Below are 22,979 nucleotides of genomic sequence, written 5' to 3'. Positions count from 1 at the left end.
AGGTCATGACCCCAGGGTTCTGGGACAGAGCCGCGAGTCAGGTTCCCTGCTTGGTGGGGAGTCTGCTTTATCCTCTGCCTCTTCCTCTGTGCGTGCTCATGCTCTCTTGCTCTCTCAAATAAACAAATAAAATCTTAAAAAAAAAAAAAAAAGAAGTAGTAGTAGACCCATACATATGGACAAACAATTTTCTACAGAGGTGATTTGGTGAAGAAAGGGCGGTATATTCAATAAATATAAGTCATAGCTCATGAAAAGTTAACTCATACAGATCCTAGGCTAGAATGGAACTGTAAAGTATAAAACTTTCATACGTAAACACAGGAGATCATCAAAGGACTAATGGATAAACTATACATGGTAGATTCATATAATGGCATATTATTTGGCCATAAAAAGGAATGAAGTCCTGACACATGCTACAGCATCTATAAACTCTGAAAACATTATACTAAGTGAAAAAAGTCAGACAAAAAAGACCACATATTGCATGATTCTATTTATATGTAATGTCCAAAATATGCAAACTACGGAGACAGAATAGTGGATTAGTGGTTGTTGGAGGCTAGGGCAAGAGGGAAAGAGAGTCTCCCTGCTAACAGGTACAGAATTTCTTTTTGGTGAGATGAAAACATTCTAAAATTGATTGTGTGGATGGTTTCACAAATATGTGAATATGCTAAAACCACGGAATTGCACACATTAAATGAGTTGGTTTCACAGCACATTAATTATGCCTCGATTTTTGAAAAAAATAAAGAAGAAAATACAGGAGAGAAAAAAGAAAACAGAAGATCTTTGAGGCTTTGGTTTCAACAAAAAGCAAGGTCTATAAATAGAAAACCTTGATGAATTGGAATTCTTTAAAGCTAACCATTCGCTCTTCAAAAGACACTGCCAAGGAAATAAGAAGACAAGTTACAGACTTGGTTTAAAAAACAAATTGAAAAACACATTTCTAATAAAGAATTTGTATCAGAATATATAAAGAACTCTCATTTAAAAAGAAAAACCTTGTTAAAAAAAAAAAAAACAGGCAAAACAACAGAATACTTCATGGAAGAAAAAGTATGACTGACAAAACAAACAACCAAACAAAAAAACACCTAAAAAGATGCTCGACATCAACAGCCATTAAGGAAACACAAAACCACAGAAGAGAAATCACTCTCCATGTATGAGAACAGCTAGCTTTAAAAAAAAAAAAAAAAAAAAGAGGAGTACGGACAAAGAGAGCGAGTGGAGCTCCCTCACTCTGCCGCGAGGCACTCAAAATGGGACAGTCACTAGAAAAGTTTGGTAGTAAAAAAAGAAAAAAAGAAAAGTTTGGTAGTTTGTTACATTCACTAATCATATGACCTAGCAATTCCACTCCTACATCTTCATTTACTCAAAAAAATGAAAACAGGTGTCCACACATACACCTATATGAGAATCACTTACAGCAGCTTCATCCTAACTGCCCCAAACCGGAAACAACCCAAGAGTCCATCAATGGGTGAATAAACCAACTGAAACTCTCATGACAGACATTTTTAAAATAAAAAGACTCAGAAGCAATAATAAGAACCCAAAGAAGTTTGAAGAAACATCACCTGCAACACCACCAAAAGGATCCCAACAAAAGAAAATCTAGAAACAAGGAGAAGAGTAAAGAAATACTACAGGCATCTTGGGAAGATTCAAAGATATTTTTTAAATGCTCTCTGCTTAACTTGGTATGGTGTAGGGTAATTCAAGGACCATCCTGAATCACACTGCCTGGGTTCAATTTTCAGGCTTCTGTACTTATGAGCTCTGTGATCTCAGACACATTAGCAGTACCAGCCCCACAGTGTTAGAGATTAAATGAATATAGATATGTTTTTTCAATATCCAATATATATATTCAATATTCAATAAATTTTCAATAAATAATATATATTTCAATATATACTCAATAAATATATATTCAATATATATTTAATATATATTCAATATTCAATAAATATATATATATAGAGAGAGAGAGAGAACGTGCACGCAAGTTTTAAAATACCTGAGCTGGTTATTAGCTATTATCATTGCAATTATTACTCTAACCAGATCTTAAAATTCATATTATTTGTTGTCACCTAGTCTGAGAAACTGTATGATTCATTCACTATCTCTGCCTCTTTTTTTTTAAATGAATTACAGCAAGATGAATCCAAACTAAAATCCTACCATAGATTTGACAAAATTCTATCCAATATATCTTCTAAATGACTCCTAAAATAATCACTCTTTCATCTCTTTGAAATTTTCTAGGCATTCTACAACATAAGCAACAAGTATCTTAACCCAAATACTTTGTTCATATCCAAGGCACACCTCATAAATTCTGATGCCATTTGCTGAAATTTATTAGACTGCCTTCTGCTACTCCTCATATTAACACTTTTTCTTGTTTCAGTTCTGATGGTGACTTTTAAAATCAGCTTTCCATTATTACTTAACACTTTGGTTAAGTATGTGATTAAGTATCCTTCAGTCTCCTAGGTGCACACTGAAAAACACAAAAAGGTACCAAATCTCTCCCTTGTCCATAGCAAGTATAAAGATGTTAAGGAAAACAGATCTAGAAATCACCTATGTTCTCTCTTTCATGAAATTAAACCGCACTTCCTCCCAGATCGTTAGTCCCTCCTTAGTTAAGCGAAGACAATGAATTAGACAAAAAAGGCTTTGAACCAAATATTTGCATAATTTCAACTTTAATTAAATACATGAAAGAGCATGGGTGGCACCAAATAAAGACAGCTCTCTAAAAACTGGATATGCTACTGGTGGCAACTGGGAAGATACAGCATATAGTCCAGCCAAATGAGTGATGCCAAGATTTACAAATTACACACCAAAATGAGATTTAGTACAAACATACTGTCTTAGCTCTAAGTTAACATCAAACTGTTAAACGTTTTAAAATTCCTACCTTCATTTATAAGTGGTATATAACCTATCATGTCTAAACTGTATAAAATAAATCTCTTTGCTATGACACTTTGTTATTCACTTATTTTAGTTTATATTCACCACAATAAGTCATCAAGTGTTTAACAGTAACACCAAAGAACACGTTTCCCACACGCTGTCCAGCTTCTCTCTTCCCTCTGGTGTTGCTATAATCTGATATGATCAGACTTTATACAAATCATCTCGTGGCATCACCTAACTTTATTTTAAAAGGGTAGCCTTAAGGAAAAACAGAATAAACACTAAAACCAAAGTTTTTTTTTTTCTTTAAACACTTTTATTTACTCTTAATTCCCAACATTTGCAAAATATATAAACACTGGTACCCTACATACTTGCAAAGGATTCAAATCAAGGAAGAGGCAAGATTACTTCTTTAAACAATAAATTGGTACTTATAGTGAACAATACAAGTTAAACAATGATGAAATAAACCAAATTCCTACATACCACTCCATAATAATAAGGCTGGGCAATGGAAGAAGTGTGCCACTTTCTTTCAGAAATACATCCAAATATTATAGTATTCAACTGGGTCAACTTTTTTGGTTTCCTTTAAAAGCAACGTACAGGGGTGCCTGGGTGGCTCAGTCGGTTAAGCGTCTGCCTTCGGGTCATCATACTGGAGTCTTAAGATCGAGCCCCGTGTCAGGCTTCCCCCTTAGGAGGGAGCCTGCTTCTGCTTTTCCCTGCAACCCCTCACCCCGCTCGTGCCCTCTCTTGCTATCTTTCTCTCGTTCTCAAATAAATAAGTAAAATCTTTAAAAAAATAAACACACACTAAATTTCATGACCATAAACTGAAGAGGGGGAACCCCTAAACATATACAAGCAAGAAGAACCTGTTACACAGTATGGGGAGGCACCTACCTCATGTACCAGAGCGAGTGAGGTCTGCTTGAAACTTCGCCCCCTACTGGCCATCAGTCGATTCAAAGGTTTGCCATCTTTACTCTGATAGGTTGAAACATCGTAACAAAATAACATACCACCTGGTGGGGGGGGGGGGGGGGACAACTTGTAAAAAACGCGTCTTATGGAAAAACAGATTCCCAGAGTCTCAGTAATCCATATTCAATCAATCTGGACAGAGAGATTTTATTTATTTATTTAAATATTTTATTTACCCACTTGACAGAGAAATAGCGAGAGAGGGAACACAAGCAGGGGGCGTGGGAGAGGGAGAAGCAGGCTTTCTGTTTAGCATGGAGCCTGATTCAAGGCTCGATCCCAGGACACTGGGATCATGACCTGAGACGAAGGCAGATGTTTAACCAACTGAGCCACCCAGGTGCCCTTGGATAGAGAGATCAGAAATTAATTTGCTAAGCAAATTATGATTTTGACCACGGTATCTATGGAAAAAAAACAGATTTAAGAAATTAGCAGTTACCATATTCAAATTATCAGTTATTTATGAGCCTTATTCATTTGTAAATGAACAAAAATTTTCAAAGGCTTTTTCTGCATCTACCGAGATTATCTAAAGATTGTTATGCCTTTTTCTATTAAAGTACTTAATTATACTGATTTTCAAACATTAAATTAACCTCACTTGTATTAGCTATATTGCTAAATTCAATTTTCTAATATATTTTGGGGTATTTTTACAACTATGTATAATAGAAAAGACTGCTTTATAATATTCCCTTCTTGCTCTCAGTATCAAGATTATGTTAATCTCATCAACTAAACCACCTAGGTATCCTACTTTAAAACATTTTTTAGAGATGCCTGGGTGGCTCAGTCAGTTAAGCATCTGCCTTCAGATCAGGTCATGATCCCAGGATCCTGGGATAGAGTCCCGTGTCCAGCTTCCCGCTCAGAGGGGAGCCTGTTTCTCCCTCTACCCCTCCTCCTCCTTGTGCTTGTGCTCACTCTATCTCCCTCAAAAATTAATAAATAAAATCTTATAAAAATTATTTTAAAGTTTCCCACTATTATTATAGGTTCGCCCATTTTTAAAAATTTAAATTCCAGTTAGTTAACAAAGAGTATAATATTAGTTTCAGGTGTACAATACAGTGATTCAAAACTTCCATACAACACCTGGCGCTCATCACAACAGGTGTACTCCTTAATCCCCATCACCTTTTCACCCAGGCCCCCACCCACCTCCCTTCTGGAAGGTTTGTCCATTTTTTTTAGTTTTGTGAATGGTTTTCATATAGTTTAAAAATGATGCTATTTTGTGTACAGTGGTACTGTGATATTTTCTTAATAGAATGACTTCTTTATCTCCATGAAATGTCCCCTTCATTTCAAAGCTTTTCCTTTTTCATACATCCAATACATTTTCATTGAATCCTGGACAGTATACAAAGGAAACACAGAAAATCTAAATGATTTTTTTTTTTTTAACTCAGAGAGGAGTTTCAGCTGCCTTCTTTTAGATACATAGAATAAAGGAATGATCATATAAATTGAATCAGAGACTGAACTGGGTTAGGCTTGATTATAGCTTTGGTAAATCTCAGTCTACCTCTGGTTCAACCCTGTTCCTCGGGCATGCCTCCCCCAAGATTTTCATCTGACAGCCTAATTGGTCTCCTCAATACGGAAAGCTTATGAGAGACTCAGACGGGTCCTCTGAGGTTTTCAGTTTATCTCTTTAACCTCCCATCCCATAAACCTTCAAAATTTGACAAATAGGGAGAAATAGGCTATGTGTCTGAGGTTCCACAAGTCCCCGGTTCCACTGCTCAGACACCCCATGAATGACAAGATCTCTGTGGGTTTCTCTGCCTCCCGCACCAGCCTCTAGTAAAGGTCAAGCCTGAAATTCAGTCTCCAGCTGAGGCCAGAATAAGTAAGTGCTCCCAGGTGAAAAGAGACGTAGCTCTTCAGTATCAGTTCGCTGCTACTCCTGGGCTTTGTTTTCAGGCCCATTGTCCTAGCTCTTTGTTTCCTGAGCACAGAGAGGCTGGAGACTGCACCGCTTCTCAGAAGCTCCAGCCTAGTTCTGTAACTTTCAGTGCAAACTCAAAATTCATCAGCTAGCTTTTGAGAAAACTCTAGTTTCTCACCTCTGTTCATCAGAGTCTTCAGAGAACCAGAATCTCAATTTCAATCTCTCTCCCCCAACCTCTCCCTCTCCCCACCCCTTTCTCCCTCTCTAAATGGGGAGCTTTATTATAGGAATTGGCTCCCATGATTATGGAGGATAAGAAGTCCCATGATCTTGCTATCTGCAAGGTGGAGATCCAGGAAGAGTACTGGTGTAATTCAGTAATTCAGTGTAATTCAGAGGAGATGGATGTCCTGGCTAAGGAAAGAGCAAATTCACTCTTCTTCTAGCCACCTGTTCTGGTCAGGCCATCAGTGAACTGGATGTTGTTGCCCATCCACACTGGTGAGGGTGACTTTCTTTCCTCAGTTACTCATTCAAATGCTAACTTCTTCTGGAAATACTCCCAAAGACATCCACAAGTAATTTTTCACCAGCTACCTGAGTATCACTTAGCCCAGTCAAACTGACATAGAAAATGAGCCATCACATCACTCTAGGCCCGTGGAACCACTAAAAGCTCCACTGGTTAGGGCACCTGGCTGGCTCAGATGGTTAAATGCCTGCCTTTGGCTCAGGTCATGATTCCAGGGTCCTGGGATTGAGTCCCCTATCAGGCTCCCTGCTCAGTGCAGAGTTTGCTTCTCCCTCTGCCTCTGCCTCTCTCTCTATATATATATCTCAGGAATAAATAAAGAAAATCTTTTTAAAAAATTAATAAATAAAAGCTCCACTGGTTTCTCTATATACTGCAACAGACCTCTTCTCGGGCCAAGCCCCGGTCCTAGCATACAATCAAAATCAGTGACGATCTCCCATGGGGCAGCAGGGGCACACTTCTGAAGTATTCTTTCTCCTCATTCTGTAGTTTTCGTCTACCTGTCTTTGCTTCTACACTTCTCTGATGCCTTTAAAATATGGTTTATTTTTTTCATTTGTCCAGGTGTGTCAAAATGTTAGCAGCAGGTGTGCTCTGTCGTGACCTATCACACCGAACTTGGAAGAGGAAGTGCAATCTTTAGGCTAAGAACTTGTACCTTGATACCATGTGCTGTACTTACCTGCAAGGCCAGGTTTCAAACCTGGCTGCTTATTGGTCTCATACATCTTCAGTATAAAATTGGGGATCCCTGCTACAGTTTTTCCTTGGTCGGACCGGGGACCTCCTTTTAATGCAGAGTGATAGACCCCACGGGGCATATTTACCATTTCCTGCTTCACAAGAGATGTAAAAAATTCCTCCAAGGCTGAAAGAGATGAAAAGTGATCAAAAGTAGAGTAAATACAATACGTTAGGAGACAATCATTCATTGTTAACTCACATATGTGTGTGTATGTATATATACTTATATATGGATATATATACACTTATATACAAAGTGTAAGTGTAGTATAAGTGTGTATATAGACACACTTATACACACACACACACACACACACACACAGCCATAGCTCTATTTCAAACCAAACTTCACAAAGTAAGCAGGGAGTTCTTGAACCTCATCCCTTTCTTAGTCTTCCCAAATTAAAACATGGTACCCAGTTACTCAAGCTGAAAAACTCAGATATTCTGAATTCCTCTCTTTCTCATACTTCTCACATATAATCCATTAACGAGTCCTTCTAAATCTATCTTTAAAAATATATCCTGGACCCATGCATTTCTCTTTATTTTCACTGCTACTTGGCCAGTTATTATCTTCTCTATTCCTCATCTGGACAAATTTAAATAAAACTAGCTTCTTGGTGTCTTCTCTTCATGACCATCCCTACAAACTATCCTCTGCCCAGAAGCCAGAATCTGATGTCCTTGCCTTCCCTGACATCGTCCAGTGATTTTTTTCACCATACGTGGAATAACGTTAACACTTCTCACAATGATCAAGGCTTTATATGATCCAGCCCTTGACTCTCCCATTGACCTCATCTCTGCCATGCACCCTCCTTGCCAACTAAGTGTTAAGGGCGCGCTGCCACATGGCCTTTGTTTCTATTCTGCAATAACACAAAACTCATATCGAAGTCCGAGCCACTGTACGTGCTATTCCTCCCACTAGTGGAACACGCTAGTCTCAGATTTCCATGGGATCAGTTCCTTCTTGTCAGTTAGGTATTATCAGAGAGGTCCTTTACGACTCTCCATCATTCTGTAGCAATTATCAGGACAATTATTTAAAAAACCAAAATATTAGTTCATGATTTCTTTGTTTGTGATCCTCCTAATTAAGCCCCAAATTTTATTGCTTAACGTTTCTACTTATTATCGACACAAATATGGGCTCAGAAGACAATAGGATACCCAAACAAAATTCTTGAGAAGACTAGAGGTTCTATCAAGTGTTATTTTTCTAAGGACCACTAGAGGTTGCCAATGCAGAAACAAAAACAACAGAAACATGAAACCTTAACAAATGTATGGAAAACAAAAAAAGAAAACCACTGCATGTGCCTCTCATAGGAACAAAAAAGAAGGGTCCGCCTCACGAGACTGAAATTTCATTCTTAATACACCGAAAAGTCTGCTTTAAATGACCATGATTACATTAAAGGCAGCAAGTGTGCCCTGGAGCCTCTATTACGTGCCCAGTTCTGTCATTCCTGTATAGAACCTTCCCAAATGCAACCACGCTTCTCCATTCAAAGCCCAGAGAACACCTATGTGGGACGTTTTCTATTTACCCCTCCCGACCCCCACCTCCACCCTCTCAACCCTGCTCCATAACCTGGAAGAATAATCAGGCTCCCTTGTCCTTGGGATTTTGGCTGGCTTTTATCCAATGGGAGACACTCGCAGGAGGTCAGAGGATGGAAACAGAATGAGGTCAGGGCATGAATTCCCAGCCCCCCTCCCGCAGGATTGCTACAAGTTGCCTGCACCCCTCTTCCGCAGGCCTTGAGTCCCCTTTGGCAGCACTGTGACAGGATGCTCCCCCTCAGTCTCCAAACCGCTATCTCCCTTTCCTTACCTCTTCAGGCGGAGGGGCGCCAACCAGTCTGGGTTAAAGCACCACTGCTTGGGAATGTCCTGCAGCCCTGACCACACAACTGCCAAGAGTCCCTTGCGGTAAACGCTCAGGGATTCCATCGCAGTGTGCCTTTTCCATCAAGACCCTGACGGTTACATGGTCTTAATGAAAGAAATGAGTAACATCCAACTGTATCCGATATGCAGGCACGTGGGTGACCACTTCATGCGGAATTTCAGCACAGACTTCCCAGAATGTAGCGAAGAGTCATGTTTGTGAGGACAGAGGAGCTATGGCGAGAGAAGGGCATTTCATGCTTTCTCCGAAGGGGTCCTATTTCGGCAAAAGCTCGCACGAGTCAGGAGGTAAGTACACACTGTACACACGCTAACTCGGGAATGGAAATGTGTCTACGTGTCAAGCTCTTCAGAGAACTAAGGTTTCTCAAATTAACTCTAGCCCTGAAAATAGTCTAAATGAGGGTATGATACCATGAGTGTAACTGATCCATACAGCGCCCTCTTTCCCCAACCACTAATCCAACAACCAGGAATCTTTCCACCCTGTCAGAGCCTTGCCCCATCCCTTCAGATGACCACGTGAGAACTTGAAAGAGCAGAAAATCTGTAGAACAGAGTGTTAAGACACAAATTTTTAAAACAACCCCAATGTCCTTTAACAAGTGAGTGGACAGACTGGTGCCTACTACAGTGGGATATTATTTAGCGATTAAGAAGAATCGAGACAGGCCAGTGTTGGGATAAATATCAGAGACACTATGCCAACCAAAAAAAAAAAAAAAAAAAAAAAAGTTAAACCAAAAAGTGTATACACTGTATGGAAAAAAACAACAACAACTGGAGAAATCCTCATAGGTCTACACTTCAGTTACCTGCTTTGTATCAATGTGAATTCCTGGTTTGAATAATGAACTAAGGTATGTGAGCTGCTGGGCAGCTGGGTGACAGTACACGGGAGCCCTCTAAAGTGTACTCACAACATCTTTGAATTCTAAAATTGTGTCAAAATAAAAAATAAATACCAGTAACATCCCCATTTAAAATAACGCAAATTACTGGACTCACGCTGCAGCTGCTTTTGTGTTTACTTGAAAGGAAAGAGGAGAAGAAAAGGACCAGGATTCACTAACAGTGTAGTTGGGTTTTCTGGCTACTGTAACTAGAGATCTTATACTAGCCACCCTGTACCTTTTAAGGTCCACGGTCCTAGGGCTGGTACTTTCCCCTGGTTCTTTTTTGAGTAGTCCAGTAATTGCAGGGAAAGCGAGGCACAGAATAAATAAAGACCTTTGCCCGGAGTGACACAGTCTGCCAGACACAGCCAGCATCTACAGCACCCCCACCAGAGTCTAATTACTGAATTTTCTCAAACAGATACAGTTGCTGAACTCAAATCCTCCCCTTCTTTCTCATGGAAAGGCACTTGCAACCATCAAGAACAAATGATGTAGAACAGGTTAATGGCCACCACATCCTGAGAGGAGAGAAGTAACAGCTCACCTTGGCCACACCTTCTCCTTTTTCCAATACAACAAGACTGGAGCAAAGGCCCCACGTCCCTAGGAACGATATCATTTAAAAAGCCCAAAAGAACTTTTACCTCTAAGGTGATTTTGGGTTACAGGAGAAACTTTAGATAACAAAGTTATTTCCTTCCTGGGACTGACTATTAAAACGCCAAAGGGGTCCCAGACTCTGAAGAGCCTTCCAGAAGTGGGTAAAAACAGAAGAGAGGACCAGTGAACAAATCTTTAAGGCTTGTTCTGGACATCAAGAGAAAAGGAAGGGTGCTCTCTTTGTCTATGCTACATCGTTTCAGTTTTCTCTAATGAAAGGAGGCAGGGATTTGGGACAGGAGCTTTGTCTAGAAATAGATAATTATATTTGCCTTAATTCTTCAGAAAATCTCCATGTGAGGTGAAACCAAGGGGAAAATATCCCCTGGTACAGGATATTGACACTATGATTGACCAGATGACAATTCTTAAGTGTACTGACCTTAATTTTCAGAAAAGGACTTTCTACGTCCATGTACAATTAAGGTAGGATTGGGGCTGAACAAGGTAATAGAAGCATGCTCGGCAAAATGTTGGCTAAGACAATTAGAATAATTAGACATAATTAGAATAATTTTTTAAAATGTCAAGGTCCTGTAAGCTTTTTATCAAAACAGAATGATCATACAATTTAATCCATTTTTTAAACCATCAATTTGCAGCTCTCAAATATTGATACCATCTTTGGAATAATTCTAAAGAAAGAATAAATTCATAATGAAAGTACCCAGTAAATCTCTGAAGATTCTAACCATCCTTTCATTTAGCTTATAGGATAAAGAACCATTATTGGAGCCAGTGACTTGAAGTCCCACTGCAAATTTGTCTGGTAGAATATAGCTTTGGAAATGAATTTTAATTTCTTACTGAAAATGGTTGTTTAAACTAGTTTTCCGGTTCAATTTTCTTCGACTCTAACGCTTTTCAGTGTGTTCTGAACACCATTCCTAACTTAAGCAGTACCTCCACAACAGATGGCTATGTTGTGCCTTTCAGATAGAAAGTGGGCTGTAATTAAAGTGAGCTATCATACGTGCACATCACAAAAGAACACAATCAGACAGGTAAAATCCCTGAAAAATGCTAGCTCCCGTGCCACTGAATAGGAGTCACCTGGTAAAACCAAAGGAGCAGTAAGTGACAACAGTCTGAGATAGCAAGAGCCAGGAATAGAAAGATCCACATCCTTTTCATCACCCTCGTCATCTTCGTCTTCATCTAGCTCATCGGGAGTAGGGATTTCTGGTCTTATCTGAAACGACAGAGAGGGCAATACGAAAACATTATGTAAAATCCTTTCTTTGTCCTTTTTATGTCAAGATTTAAAAACTGAGTTAGACTCATTGCACTGTAATGTCAAAAGACCATTAAAAATTAATTTTAAATTACCTATTCATTTTCAGATTAACTGAATGGTAAACTCGATCTTAGTAGCTACAAGCCCAGATCCACGTAAAGAACTAATGGTAATATACTAAGAAAATTACCGTAAGCCAGCGTAAGCAATGATTATTATAGAACACTAATAAAATTTTACACCATTTGACTATAAAATGCAAACACTGACACATTCAATATATTGAACTTCTATGGTTTGTAATTAAATATTTGCCTTGTCGGAATACTTCCTTTTTAACTTGTCATTCTAGCCATATCTCTATGGCAAAGCTTAAAATCTTCCAGCAGCATATATAGTAGAGATCAGGAAAGGACAGAATGCTTTAGCTGACTTTTGTTTAGACTCGGCAGTTTGTTGCTAGAGAATATAAAAACACTAAAATCTGTAATTGGTAGCTATACTTATGGTGTCTAATTTGCAATTTGAAGATTTTGTGGTTGCTCTGTGATTAGTTAGGTTTGTTTGAACCAAAAATTTAAAAATTTAAAAAGATTACTACCATTGTAATTTCTACAAGATGTAACTGTCAAGCAATTAATTAAATTTTTAATACTTTCAATGACACACCATCATAATGCCCACATGGAGATAATTAAGCATTAGGGGAGGAAATCAAAATATATAAAAGTGGTTGCTATAACCATAAAGTGCCAGAACCCAGTCATTACCATTAGCCTGTCTCCCGGAGTTATTTTTAGAAATAATTAACAATTCCTGCAGACTGCCTTCTTCATAGGTCCCCAAAGCACTGTTCCATTTAGGAACTGCACTGAGTCAGGATTCTTGCAGGGGGATAAAAGAAAACAGAGAGGAAATGCTTCTCTTAAGTATAATAACCCCAACTCCAATGAAGCCTTTCAACCATAACTAGTGTTCTCTTCACTAGTGAAGGAATAAAAGCAACCTGACTACCCAAGCACTTTCCAAGACACGATTTAATTCTGATTCAATATTGAGTACCTAATTCTCAGAGGACTGAGCCAGCCATAATTACAGAGATAACAATAATGTATGCTCCGCATAGGGCATGACAGCATTTGTGGGTGTCACTGGTTCCTGGAGGAACCTGGACACACTTGCAACCCTTTCAGCTCTCACAAGCAGGGGTTTTCCAAGTGCCTCTTGTCTGTGCCCATACTTTGAATTGGCCAGTTTGGTTCCATCGGGAGTTATCTCAGAAATCCTAACCAGTCCCAGTTGCCTAAGAAGATTCATAAAAGGAGGTGGTCCTGGGTCTGTTTGCCTTACTTCCTTTTTACACATCATAGTACAAACTGAAAATAACATTTGAACAGCAGACAGGGGGAAACAGACAACAATGTTTACAGCCCGAGACTACACGGGTAACGCCAGCTACCACACCAGCGTATCACAGCGCTGGGAAGCTCTGATGTACACCCCATACACAAATGGCAGGAGATTTGGGGAGTTGGAAGACAGAGGTAAACATGTAAATTACCATGAAAACTCAGAGGGATGGGGAGGATATAGAGAAATCAGAACCGTCCTACTCTGCTGGTGGGAATATAAAATGGTACAGCCCCTTTGGGAAACAGCATGGCAGTTTCTCAAAAAGTTCAACAGAGTTTCCACATGGCCCAGCAATTCCACTCCAAGGCATGCAATCGAGAGAAATGAAAAGGTACAATCACACAGAAACTTGCATGTGTGTGTGAATGCATTATTCATAACAGCCCCCAAAGGGAAGCAACTCAAAGGTCCATGATCTGATAAATACATAAACTACGTGTAGTCTTATCTACACAATGGAATATTATTCAGTCAGACAAAGGTGTACATACAGATACGCGCCACAGATGAACACACCTTGAAATCATTATACTAAATGAAGGAAGCCAGTCACAAAAGACCACATACTATGTGATTTCATTATAGGAAAGGTTTGGGTTAGGTAAATTTAGGGACAGAGAGTAGGTGACACAGCTGCTTAGGGCTGTGATGGGGATTGACTACTGATAAAATCTTTTACAATTAGATTGTAGTTGCTCTGTGATTAGTTGCACAGTTCTTTGAATATACCAAAAACTCATTAAATTGTACGCTTTAAATGGGTGAATTATATGGAATGAGAATTATAGCTCAATAAAGCCGCTGAATAAGAACAGAAGAACGGAAGGAGGAAGGTTGGAAGGAAGGGGGAAGGAAGGCATGTTATAAAGAGGAGGTGGTAAAGGAAAGGGGAGGAGGGGGCAGCAGAAGCTGGAAGCTATCACCACCTTCGGAGGGATCTTAACTGGTGTAGGAACTATGGCAAATGACCAAATGCTTCCAATTCCAGAATTATTTAACGTAAAAGCGATAAGATTATTTTTACACATATTCTAGCCCACCCAGTCTTTCTGTTCGGTCAACTTAAATTACTTAAAATGAGTCATAGCACCCAAGCCAGCAATATTTCTTAGAAATGCTAAAGAAAGACCTACTAGGTTGGAAATAAAAAATAACGATCCACTCATCTATCTTATGTTGTCTAATTTTACATTCACATAACTGGATGCCTATATTAATTTATCTGCCATGTGGTAAAGAGCATATGTCTGCATCTCACATATGCATATATTTTAACAAAGAAACTACAGATGTACTGTAATTTCAGAATAGCTGATAGAGTCTGCCGACTTATAATAGTATGATTTGTGTCTTCAAAGGTGAGTTAATTCTCCTGAACGTATTAGCACTTACTGTTGGACTTTGCTTTCATTACCTTTCCCATTCTCTGCTCACCTCTTAAAGAAGTACTTGTTCCAGCTTCTCTATGCTAGGCTTTTCCCTTGCTTTGTGTGTAATGACTGAGTAAGAGGAATGTATGTACAACTAAGAAAAAATCAAAAGAAGTCACATAAAAAGTACCTGTAAAATTATAACATTTTGGTAAATTACATTAGCTACTAAAACATCCAGAAAACCACGTACATATTTCACACACGCACACACACACAAATACACCCTTCCAATTATAGCTAAGCTTTGTTGAAAGAACTTAAGTGGAGAGCCAAATATAAAATGTTAATTACTTTTAGAATCGGCTTCAAATTGAATATTGGAAAGCTTATCCTACAAAATGCCTCCTCTATGGGTCGTGAGCCACATAACCTTTCAACCACCTTTCCTAGTGTATAACCTATGAAAACCCAGGAGTTTGTGCATAAACACAGGATTTTATTTAGAACACGTCAAGTATCCACATAAATTTATTTAAAAAGAGAAACAGCTTCTGATGAATGCAGTGACATTCACTTAAATCAAAGCCAAACAGGTTACACCATATTAATACCAACCCAGGATGCATAATGAGTTCTTTTATATTACTCACTTCTAAAATTAACTCCAGAAATCAATAACACAATCTATCTTAAGATTTCTAAAATAAAAAGTCTAATTTTTAAACAACTAAATATATTTTTAATGAACCCAAGTCAGAGATGAGAATCAATCTTCCACCTAAAGGTTCATCCATTACTGACTGTTTTACCAGAATAACAATTCTCTGTATTTTGTTTGTTTTTGTTTGTTCTGTTTTATTCGGTTGGGGGCACATTAAAGGAGACAGAAGAGAAGTATAAATAGCTGAGCACAACAAAAAAAAATACAAACTAAAAGAGAAAATCATCTGTGTCCATTTCTTAACATTGGAATCAACAAGTCCTCAAAAAAGCTCCCTAAAACTTTTTGACCAACTTTAGATTTGCATGTTTCAAGTGATTAACAATGACACTTTAATCAACAAAACATATGGATTCATTCAACATTCCCAGATTATAAAATGGCCTACTACTTAGTGTATGTTCAATAAATAATTGCTAAACCAATCCAAGTATGAAGGGTCTATCATTAATAATCCCACAGAACTTCCTAATAACAAACCAATGACAAGAAATATGAGCTAATGAATTTGATATTCAAACTGCCTAGCTCACATGGTATCTTATTCAGCTCTACTAACCACTGACATTTTCCATCCTGCCTTACCTATGTTTCATTCAACCCTGATGTCTGCCACTCCCCTAACACCTTTTGTTCTATCAACCTGTGAGCTTTCAACAAGTTTCACAGCTTAAATTGATGCATCAGTTAACAAGAAGTCTATCTTTAGTAAATGTAAAGAGACCTAGTACTTACAAAGTAGCTGAGTTATCCACAAAAGTAGCAATGTTGATCAGGATACAATGTATCTTTCTGCAATTTCTTCCTACTTGAAATTCACAGCACTCTCATTTAAAAGATTATCTCACAAGTTTCCAGAAATTGAGAGAATGTGGATGTACTTTCACAGGAAAGGTCCAGAGGGAGGCTTCAGTTTTGTGAGTGAGCCTTGTGCAGAGTGAGTCATCTCTGACAACAAGGAAGAGTGTTGGTTGTTACACTGTAGAAGATCCTACCTGGCAGGGACCTTCAAATCATTGAAAATATGGTTTTAGAGAAGATGAGCCTCAGTTTCACCTACACCTACCAGACGGAGGTGGGGACCTGACTCAGTTGTACCCTCAGTTTTGGGGGGCTTGTTTGGGATATGAGCACACTGACCATTTTCTGGACTTTTTAGTCCTTGGGTATTCAAACAGCCAAAGGGAAACTCAGTCATCAGTAAAAAGAAGAATGCATTGTGCAGTCTTAGAAGCAATAATTCTCCATGAGGAGGCAGGCTGTCTACACCAGAAACTGAAGGTCAAAGACGAACTCTTTTAAATCACTTATGTCTCCTCATCTTAAACCTAGTTGAGAATATCCACTATAGTGAACCACTGTTACTTTGGGGAATAAGTCGAATCCCAGAAGGGGGTAAGGGTAAAATAAAGGCTGAGAAGAGTGGCAAAAAAAAAAAAAAAAAGATAAATTTTAGAGATTTCCTTTATAGTTCTTCACACTCCAAAGGTGAAAACCCAAGCATATCTAGAAACCCAACTCTATCACCACCCTTTACATTGGAAGGTATAAAAGAGCTATTTATGGATCCTCAGGGATCAGAGAATATTGAAGAATTAGATTAAGAAAGTATCTAATATCTGACTGAGCAGAAGTTTATGCTCAGAAGTTTATGCTCACTTATCTGAGCACAAACTCTAAAAAGCACAACCAGGAACTGAATAGAAGGCCAAAGTAGGAACAGATACCAACATTCCAATATGTAAAGAGATAGAAACTAAACAGTCAAGAACATGTGGGAGTTATTTAATGAAACCTAGTACTCCAGCTGGCATAGCTCATGAATATTAGCTAAAAGTAAAGGTAATTATTATGCCATGATCTAACTTAGCAAATGCTCATTAAAACAATAATAATAAAAGGTATCTTTGCAGATGTTGTAGCCAATTTACTGGCAGTTTGCCTACAAAATTTACAGGTAGCTTTTTTTTCCTTTTTCTTTTTCCTTTTTTTTAAAGACGGTTTGAGTATTGCTAGTCACCATAGCTCAGTCTGAGGTCCCATCTTTTTTAATTTTATGAGTCACAGAACACGTCTCCATAAGTCTTCCCATTTGTGATGACTGCAAGACAAGCTGGCCAATCTATGTTTGCATCCTCAACGTGGGAAATCCTGCCTTAGGATTTGGTTTCACAAGAGCCTTTTATAGGTCCCTCCAATTCAAGCCAATCAACACAAGTCTGCCTTGTTCCTACTGGCATCTAACCTCGGTGTAAACTCAATTCCAAAGAAAAACTCAACCCATTTTAACGCCTTAGGGAACCAAGAAATTTATATCAAAACTTCTTAGGCCATTTGACCTAAGAACAGACTCTGGGTAACATTTCACATAACTTCTCTAATACAATGTCTGCCTTACACTCTAGAGACACTCGATAAACATTTCTATGCATTTGAATTAGCAGCAATACGAAATGTGAAATATACACTTAGGTCCTTAACATAACCGAATAATTTAAAGCTGGTTATGTTCAGGAGATATTAGAAAAGGCTGTATGTTTTTAGTCTAAAAGCCAAGGCAGTATCACATAACATGTTAACCCCTAAAGAGTGACACTTTCCTCATCTAGTTCCCTGGGGCTTTTCACACTAAACTAAGTTTTGTGGGGGTTTTTTTGTTTGTTTGTTTGTTTTGACATGGCATCTCAATTTTGTATCAGAAATAAGGATCTTTGGCTGCCCAGGTTGCACAAACCTTAGCTGACGCAGGCCATGCTTGGATTTAAAGTCCGAGATGGAACACCAACTGGGCAAAACAGTTGCTATGGGGACACAGATGTTCTGGAACAATAAGCCGGGGGCCCAGGCATGCAGTCCTATACCCGGTCACCTACAGAGACTTCCGGGGCAGCACAGGTGGTTCCCATCGGATTTAAATTCATTATCTGTGAGGTCTAAGACCTCTGTGGTCTTTTACAGGTTAAACAAGCAATAAATATAAGTTCTTATCTTTAATAGACCACATATTTAGAATTACATCCATCAGGTAAAAACCTTATAAGAGAGGAGATACAAATGGAGTTATATAAAACCGAGCAAGAAAGCAGAAAGGCCTACCTCTTCAGGCAGATGAAGAATGGTGTGCTCTCCCGCACTGAAGTGTGACAGAGATTTATACGCGGCATTGGCTACAACTGGGTCCTAGACGGGGTACCAGTAAGACAAACAAAAGAAACAACAGACATTACACATTAACTCTGGAAGAAGGAAGACAATCCATCCCGCACCAACCTTGAAGTTCTAGAGTCAGTGCTTTAGAAATGATACTCAGGCCTTGCTTACTGTGTCGCAACTAAAAATAGAAAACCGCAGTAGGTAGGGAGATCAGAAGCACTCAATTTTTATCCTAGTTTGGACGTTAAACAGAACATAACTCAAAATTGCCAGGTCCCCATGACATAGTAGGGTTGACTGAAAGGAGTATGAGGAAACGGAGTCTGATAGGTTGGAATTAGGCTCTGATTCTCTAGCTACTAACCAGGAAAATTAGCCCTTGGGAATCTCAGCTCATACACTCTTGAGTCTAGTATCACTGACAGACACCCTCTTCTCAGTCCTCCTTGACTGGAAACCATATCTAAAGAAAAGTACTGAACTTTCTGTTTGCTTATGAGCTTATTGGTAGGGGAGGGGCAAAGTAGGAAAGGGGAAGGGCCATCAAAAAAAAAAAAATGAGACAACAACAGCAGTCTCTCTTCACATCTGTCAGCTTCACAAAGTAATAAAGTGCACTTCATGACAAAAATGTACTAATCAGCATAATCTGAGAAGAATTTCTAAAACCTAAACTCATTAACGTCACAATTCTTTAAAGATCACAAAGCCATCATTTCGAGTTAGTTCTATTTCTTACTCCTAGAGTCTTATTTCACAGTTCTTTCTCAACTTGGTTCTGTTTCACTGACACCCTTGTGATAGTACCTTGTTTTGAGTGTGGGTCCAGAGGAAGCTGAGGACTTGAACTTTAAAATTCTGAAAAATCAATAAACATCACAATAAATTGCTAAGATGAAGACAAAACTGGGAACAATCCAAAGTAGAAAACAGTGAAAATTAACTAACTCAAAATTATACCACTAGTGATTGACTTAATCTGTATTTAGCCATCATTCATGACATGAAAATAGAACGAGATGCATCATGGAAATACATGGACATCTTAAACATAGTGTGTTAATATTATTAAATTTAGAAACCTGGGCGCCTGGGTGACTCAGTGGGTTAAAGCCTCTGCCTTCGGCTCGGGTCATGATCCCAGGGTCCTGGGATGGAGCCCCGCATCGGGCTCTCTGCTCAGCAGGGAGCCTGCTTCCCCCTCTCTCTCTGCCTGCCTCTCTGCCTACTTGTGATCTCTCTGTGTGCGTCAAATAAATAAATAAAATCTTAAAAAAAAAGAAAGAAAGAAAGAGAAAAAAAGAAACCTAACCATTTTTTGGCTGACCTCTCAAGTCCTACCTAGTACAAATTTTACTCCCCTCTTTTGTGCCACTGTTGATGATCCTCTAACCAGGAGAGAATTCTCCCTTCACAAACTGTCCATACAGCCCATGACACACTCTAGCATCCAGTATGATTATATGTGCATGTGGTTAACTCCCTACTAGATTTACACACTTTAGAACAGTGATTGTCTTTTGCATTTCAAAAGCCTGGACCATAAAGCCCAGAAAAATAAAGGGCATAAAGCCCAGTTCCTCAAATGACAGACACTTAATAAGTAATGAGCTTAAAAAGCTATTTATCTTCCAACATTGGCTCAATGTCATCTTCATTTCAATCACATCTAACTTCTTGCCCTTCTAAGTCATAGAAGGTTCTCCTATACCTGCTTGAATTTGTGTATTCTATTTCTTAGACTTCAGTGAGAAGCAACATTTTTTAAAATTCTTTAAGAATCTAGTCTAGGGGCACCTGGGTGGCTCAGTGGGTTAAAGCCTCTGCCTTCAGCTCAGGTCATGATCCCAGGGTCCTGGAATCGAGCCCCACATCAGGCTCTCTGCTTGGCGGGGAGCCTGCTCCCCCCAACCCCGCCTGCCTCTCTGCCTACTTGTGATCTCTGTCTGCCAAATAAATAAATAAAATCTTAAAAAAAAAAAAAAACGAACCTAGTCTAATAGTACCAACTAAGTAAGGTTTCATTCGACTCCTTCTAGAATGCTAGTCACTTCCACCACCACACTCTCATACCCCTCTGATTAAGTGTACTCATCAGATATTATTGAAATTATGGGGCACCTGGGTGGCTCAGTGGGTTAAAGCCTCTGCCTTCGGCTCGGGTCGTGATCCCAGGGTCCTGGGATCGAGCCCCGCATCGGGCTCTCTGCTCAGCAGGGAGCCTGTCTCCTCCTCTTTCTCTCTGTCTGCCTCTCTGCCTACTTGTGATCTCTGCCAAATAAATACATAAAATCTTTAAAAAAATTATTGAAATTATTATTGCTTATGTCCAACTCTTCTGCCAACTTTTGAGCTTCTGGAAGGCAAGGACTGACAATACGGTGTAATGGAAAACAGGGGCTATGGAGCTAAATGTCCTGGACTTAGACACCAGCTTTTGTTTAGAAACTACAATGATATTCAGGCTCCTTGTCTGGCATGCAGCAGGTACTCAATAAATATTTAATGAATGGATGCACCTCTCAAAATCTCAGATTCCTTAGCTCTAAAATGAAAATAATACCTTCCTATGAGATATTAGAATGAATTGGTACAATGTAATGAGAAGAGTGCTGGGAATATAATAGGCTCTTAAGAATATCTATTATGTGTTAGTATTTCTTTTTTTATTTTTTAATAAACATATAATGTATTTTTATCCCCAGGGGTACAGGTCTGTGAATCACCAGGTTTACACATTTCACAGCACTCATCATAGCACATAGCCTCCCCAATGTCCATATCCCCACCACCCTCTCCCGCCCCCCCTCCCCCCAGCAACCCTCAGTCTGTTTTTTGAGATTGAGTCTTTTATGGTTTGTCTCCCACCCGATCCCATCTTCTTTCATTTTTTCTTTTCCTACCTCCCCCGAACCCCCCCACATTGCATCTCCACTTCCTCATATCAAAGAGATCATATGATAGTTGTCTTTCTCCGATTGACTTATTTCACTAAGCATAATACCCTCTAGTTCCATCCACGTTGTCACAAATGGCAAGATTTCATTTCTTTTGATGGCTGCATAGTATTCCATTGTATATATATACCACCTCTTCTTTATCCATTCATCTGTTGATGGACATCTAGGTTCTTTCCATAGTTTGGCTATTGTGGATATTGCTGCTATAAACATTCGGGTGCACGTGCCCCTTCAGAGCACCATGTTTGTATCTTTAGGATATATACCCAGCAGTGCAATCGCTGGGTCATAGGGTAGCTCTATTTTCAGTTTTTTGAGGAACCTTCACACTGTTTTCCAGAGTGGTTGCACCAGCTTGCATTCCCACCAACACTGTAGGACGGTTCCCTTCTCTCCACATCCTTGCCAGCATCTGTCATTTCCTGACTTGTTAATTTTAGCCATTATGACTGGTGTGAGGTGGTATCTCATTGTGGTTTTGATTTGTATTTCCCTGAGGCTGAGTGATGTGGAGCATTTTTTCATGTGTCTGTTGGCCATCTGGATGTCTTCTTTGCAGAAATGTCTGTTCATGTCCTCTGCCCATTTCTTGATTGGATTATTTGTTCTTTGGATGTTGAGTTTGCTAAGCTCTTTATAGATTTTGGATACTAGCCCTTTTTCTGATATGTCGTTTCCAAATATCTTCACCCATTCTGTCGGTTGTCTTTTGGTTTTGTTAACTGTTTCCTTTGCTGTGCAAAAGCTTTTGATCTTGATGAAATCCCAACAGTTCATTTTTGCCCTTGCTTCCCTTGCCTTTGGCGATGTTCCTAGGAAGAAGTTGCTGCGGCTGAGGTAGAAGAGGTTGCTGCCTATGTTCTCATCAAGGATTTTGATGGACTCCTTTCTCACATTGAGGTCCTTCATCCATTTTGAGTCTATTTTCGTGTGTGGTGTAAGGAAATAGTCCAATTTCATTTTTCTGCATGTGGCTGTCCAATTTTCCCAGCACCATTTGTTGAAGAGGCTGTCTTTTTTCCATTGGACATTCCTTCCTGCTTTGTCGAAGATTAGTTGACCATAGAGTTGAGGGTCTATTTCTGGGCTCTCTATTCTGTTCCATTGATCTATGTGTCTGTTTTTGTGCCCATACCATACTGTCTTGATGATGACAGCTTTGTAATAGAGCTTGAAGTCTGGAATTGTGATGCCACCAACTTTGGCTTTCTTTTTCAATATTCCTTTGGCTTTTCGAAGTCTCTTCTGGTTCCATATAAATTTTAGGATTATTTGTTCCATTTCTTTGAAAAAAATGGATGGGATTTTGATAGGGATTGCATTAAATGTGTAGATTGCTTTAGGTAGAATAGACATTTTCACAATATTTGTTCTTCCAATCCATGAGCATGGATTTTTCCATTTCTTTGTGTCGTCCTCAATTTCTTTCATGAGTACTTAATAGTTTTCTGAGTATAGATTCTTTGCCTCTTTGGTTAGGTTTATTCCTAGGTATCTTATGGTTTGGGGTGCAATTGTA

At 39.0% G+C, this 22,979-nt stretch overlaps 1 protein-coding gene across 2 annotated transcripts in view; it reads right to left on the bottom strand.

Annotated features, from left to right (window-relative positions):
* Positions 1 to 22,979, bottom strand: part of FOCAD (focadhesin) — a 303,850-nt gene that overhangs the window by 89,238 nt on the left and 191,633 nt on the right. For both annotated transcript variants that reach the window (XM_080819443.1, XM_080819444.1), the window contains exons 17-21: positions 19,308 to 19,358; positions 18,444 to 18,527; positions 11,657 to 11,795; positions 7,063 to 7,248; positions 3,865 to 3,986 (exon numbers count right to left, since the gene is read on the bottom strand). In XM_080819443.1, coding sequence (XP_080675569.1) covers positions 3,865 to 3,986; positions 7,063 to 7,248; positions 11,657 to 11,795; positions 18,444 to 18,527; positions 19,308 to 19,358 — 582 coding nt within the window. The remainder of the gene's footprint in view (positions 1 to 3,864; positions 3,987 to 7,062; positions 7,249 to 11,656; positions 11,796 to 18,443; positions 18,528 to 19,307; positions 19,359 to 22,979) is intronic.

Source organism: Martes martes, assembly GCF_963455335.1.
Source record: "Martes martes genome assembly, chromosome: 12".
NCBI classification, from domain to species: domain Eukaryota; kingdom Metazoa; phylum Chordata; class Mammalia; order Carnivora; family Mustelidae; genus Martes; species Martes martes.
Note: the sequence above shows the minus strand (reverse complement) of the source record. Positions and strands in the feature narration are given on the sequence as shown.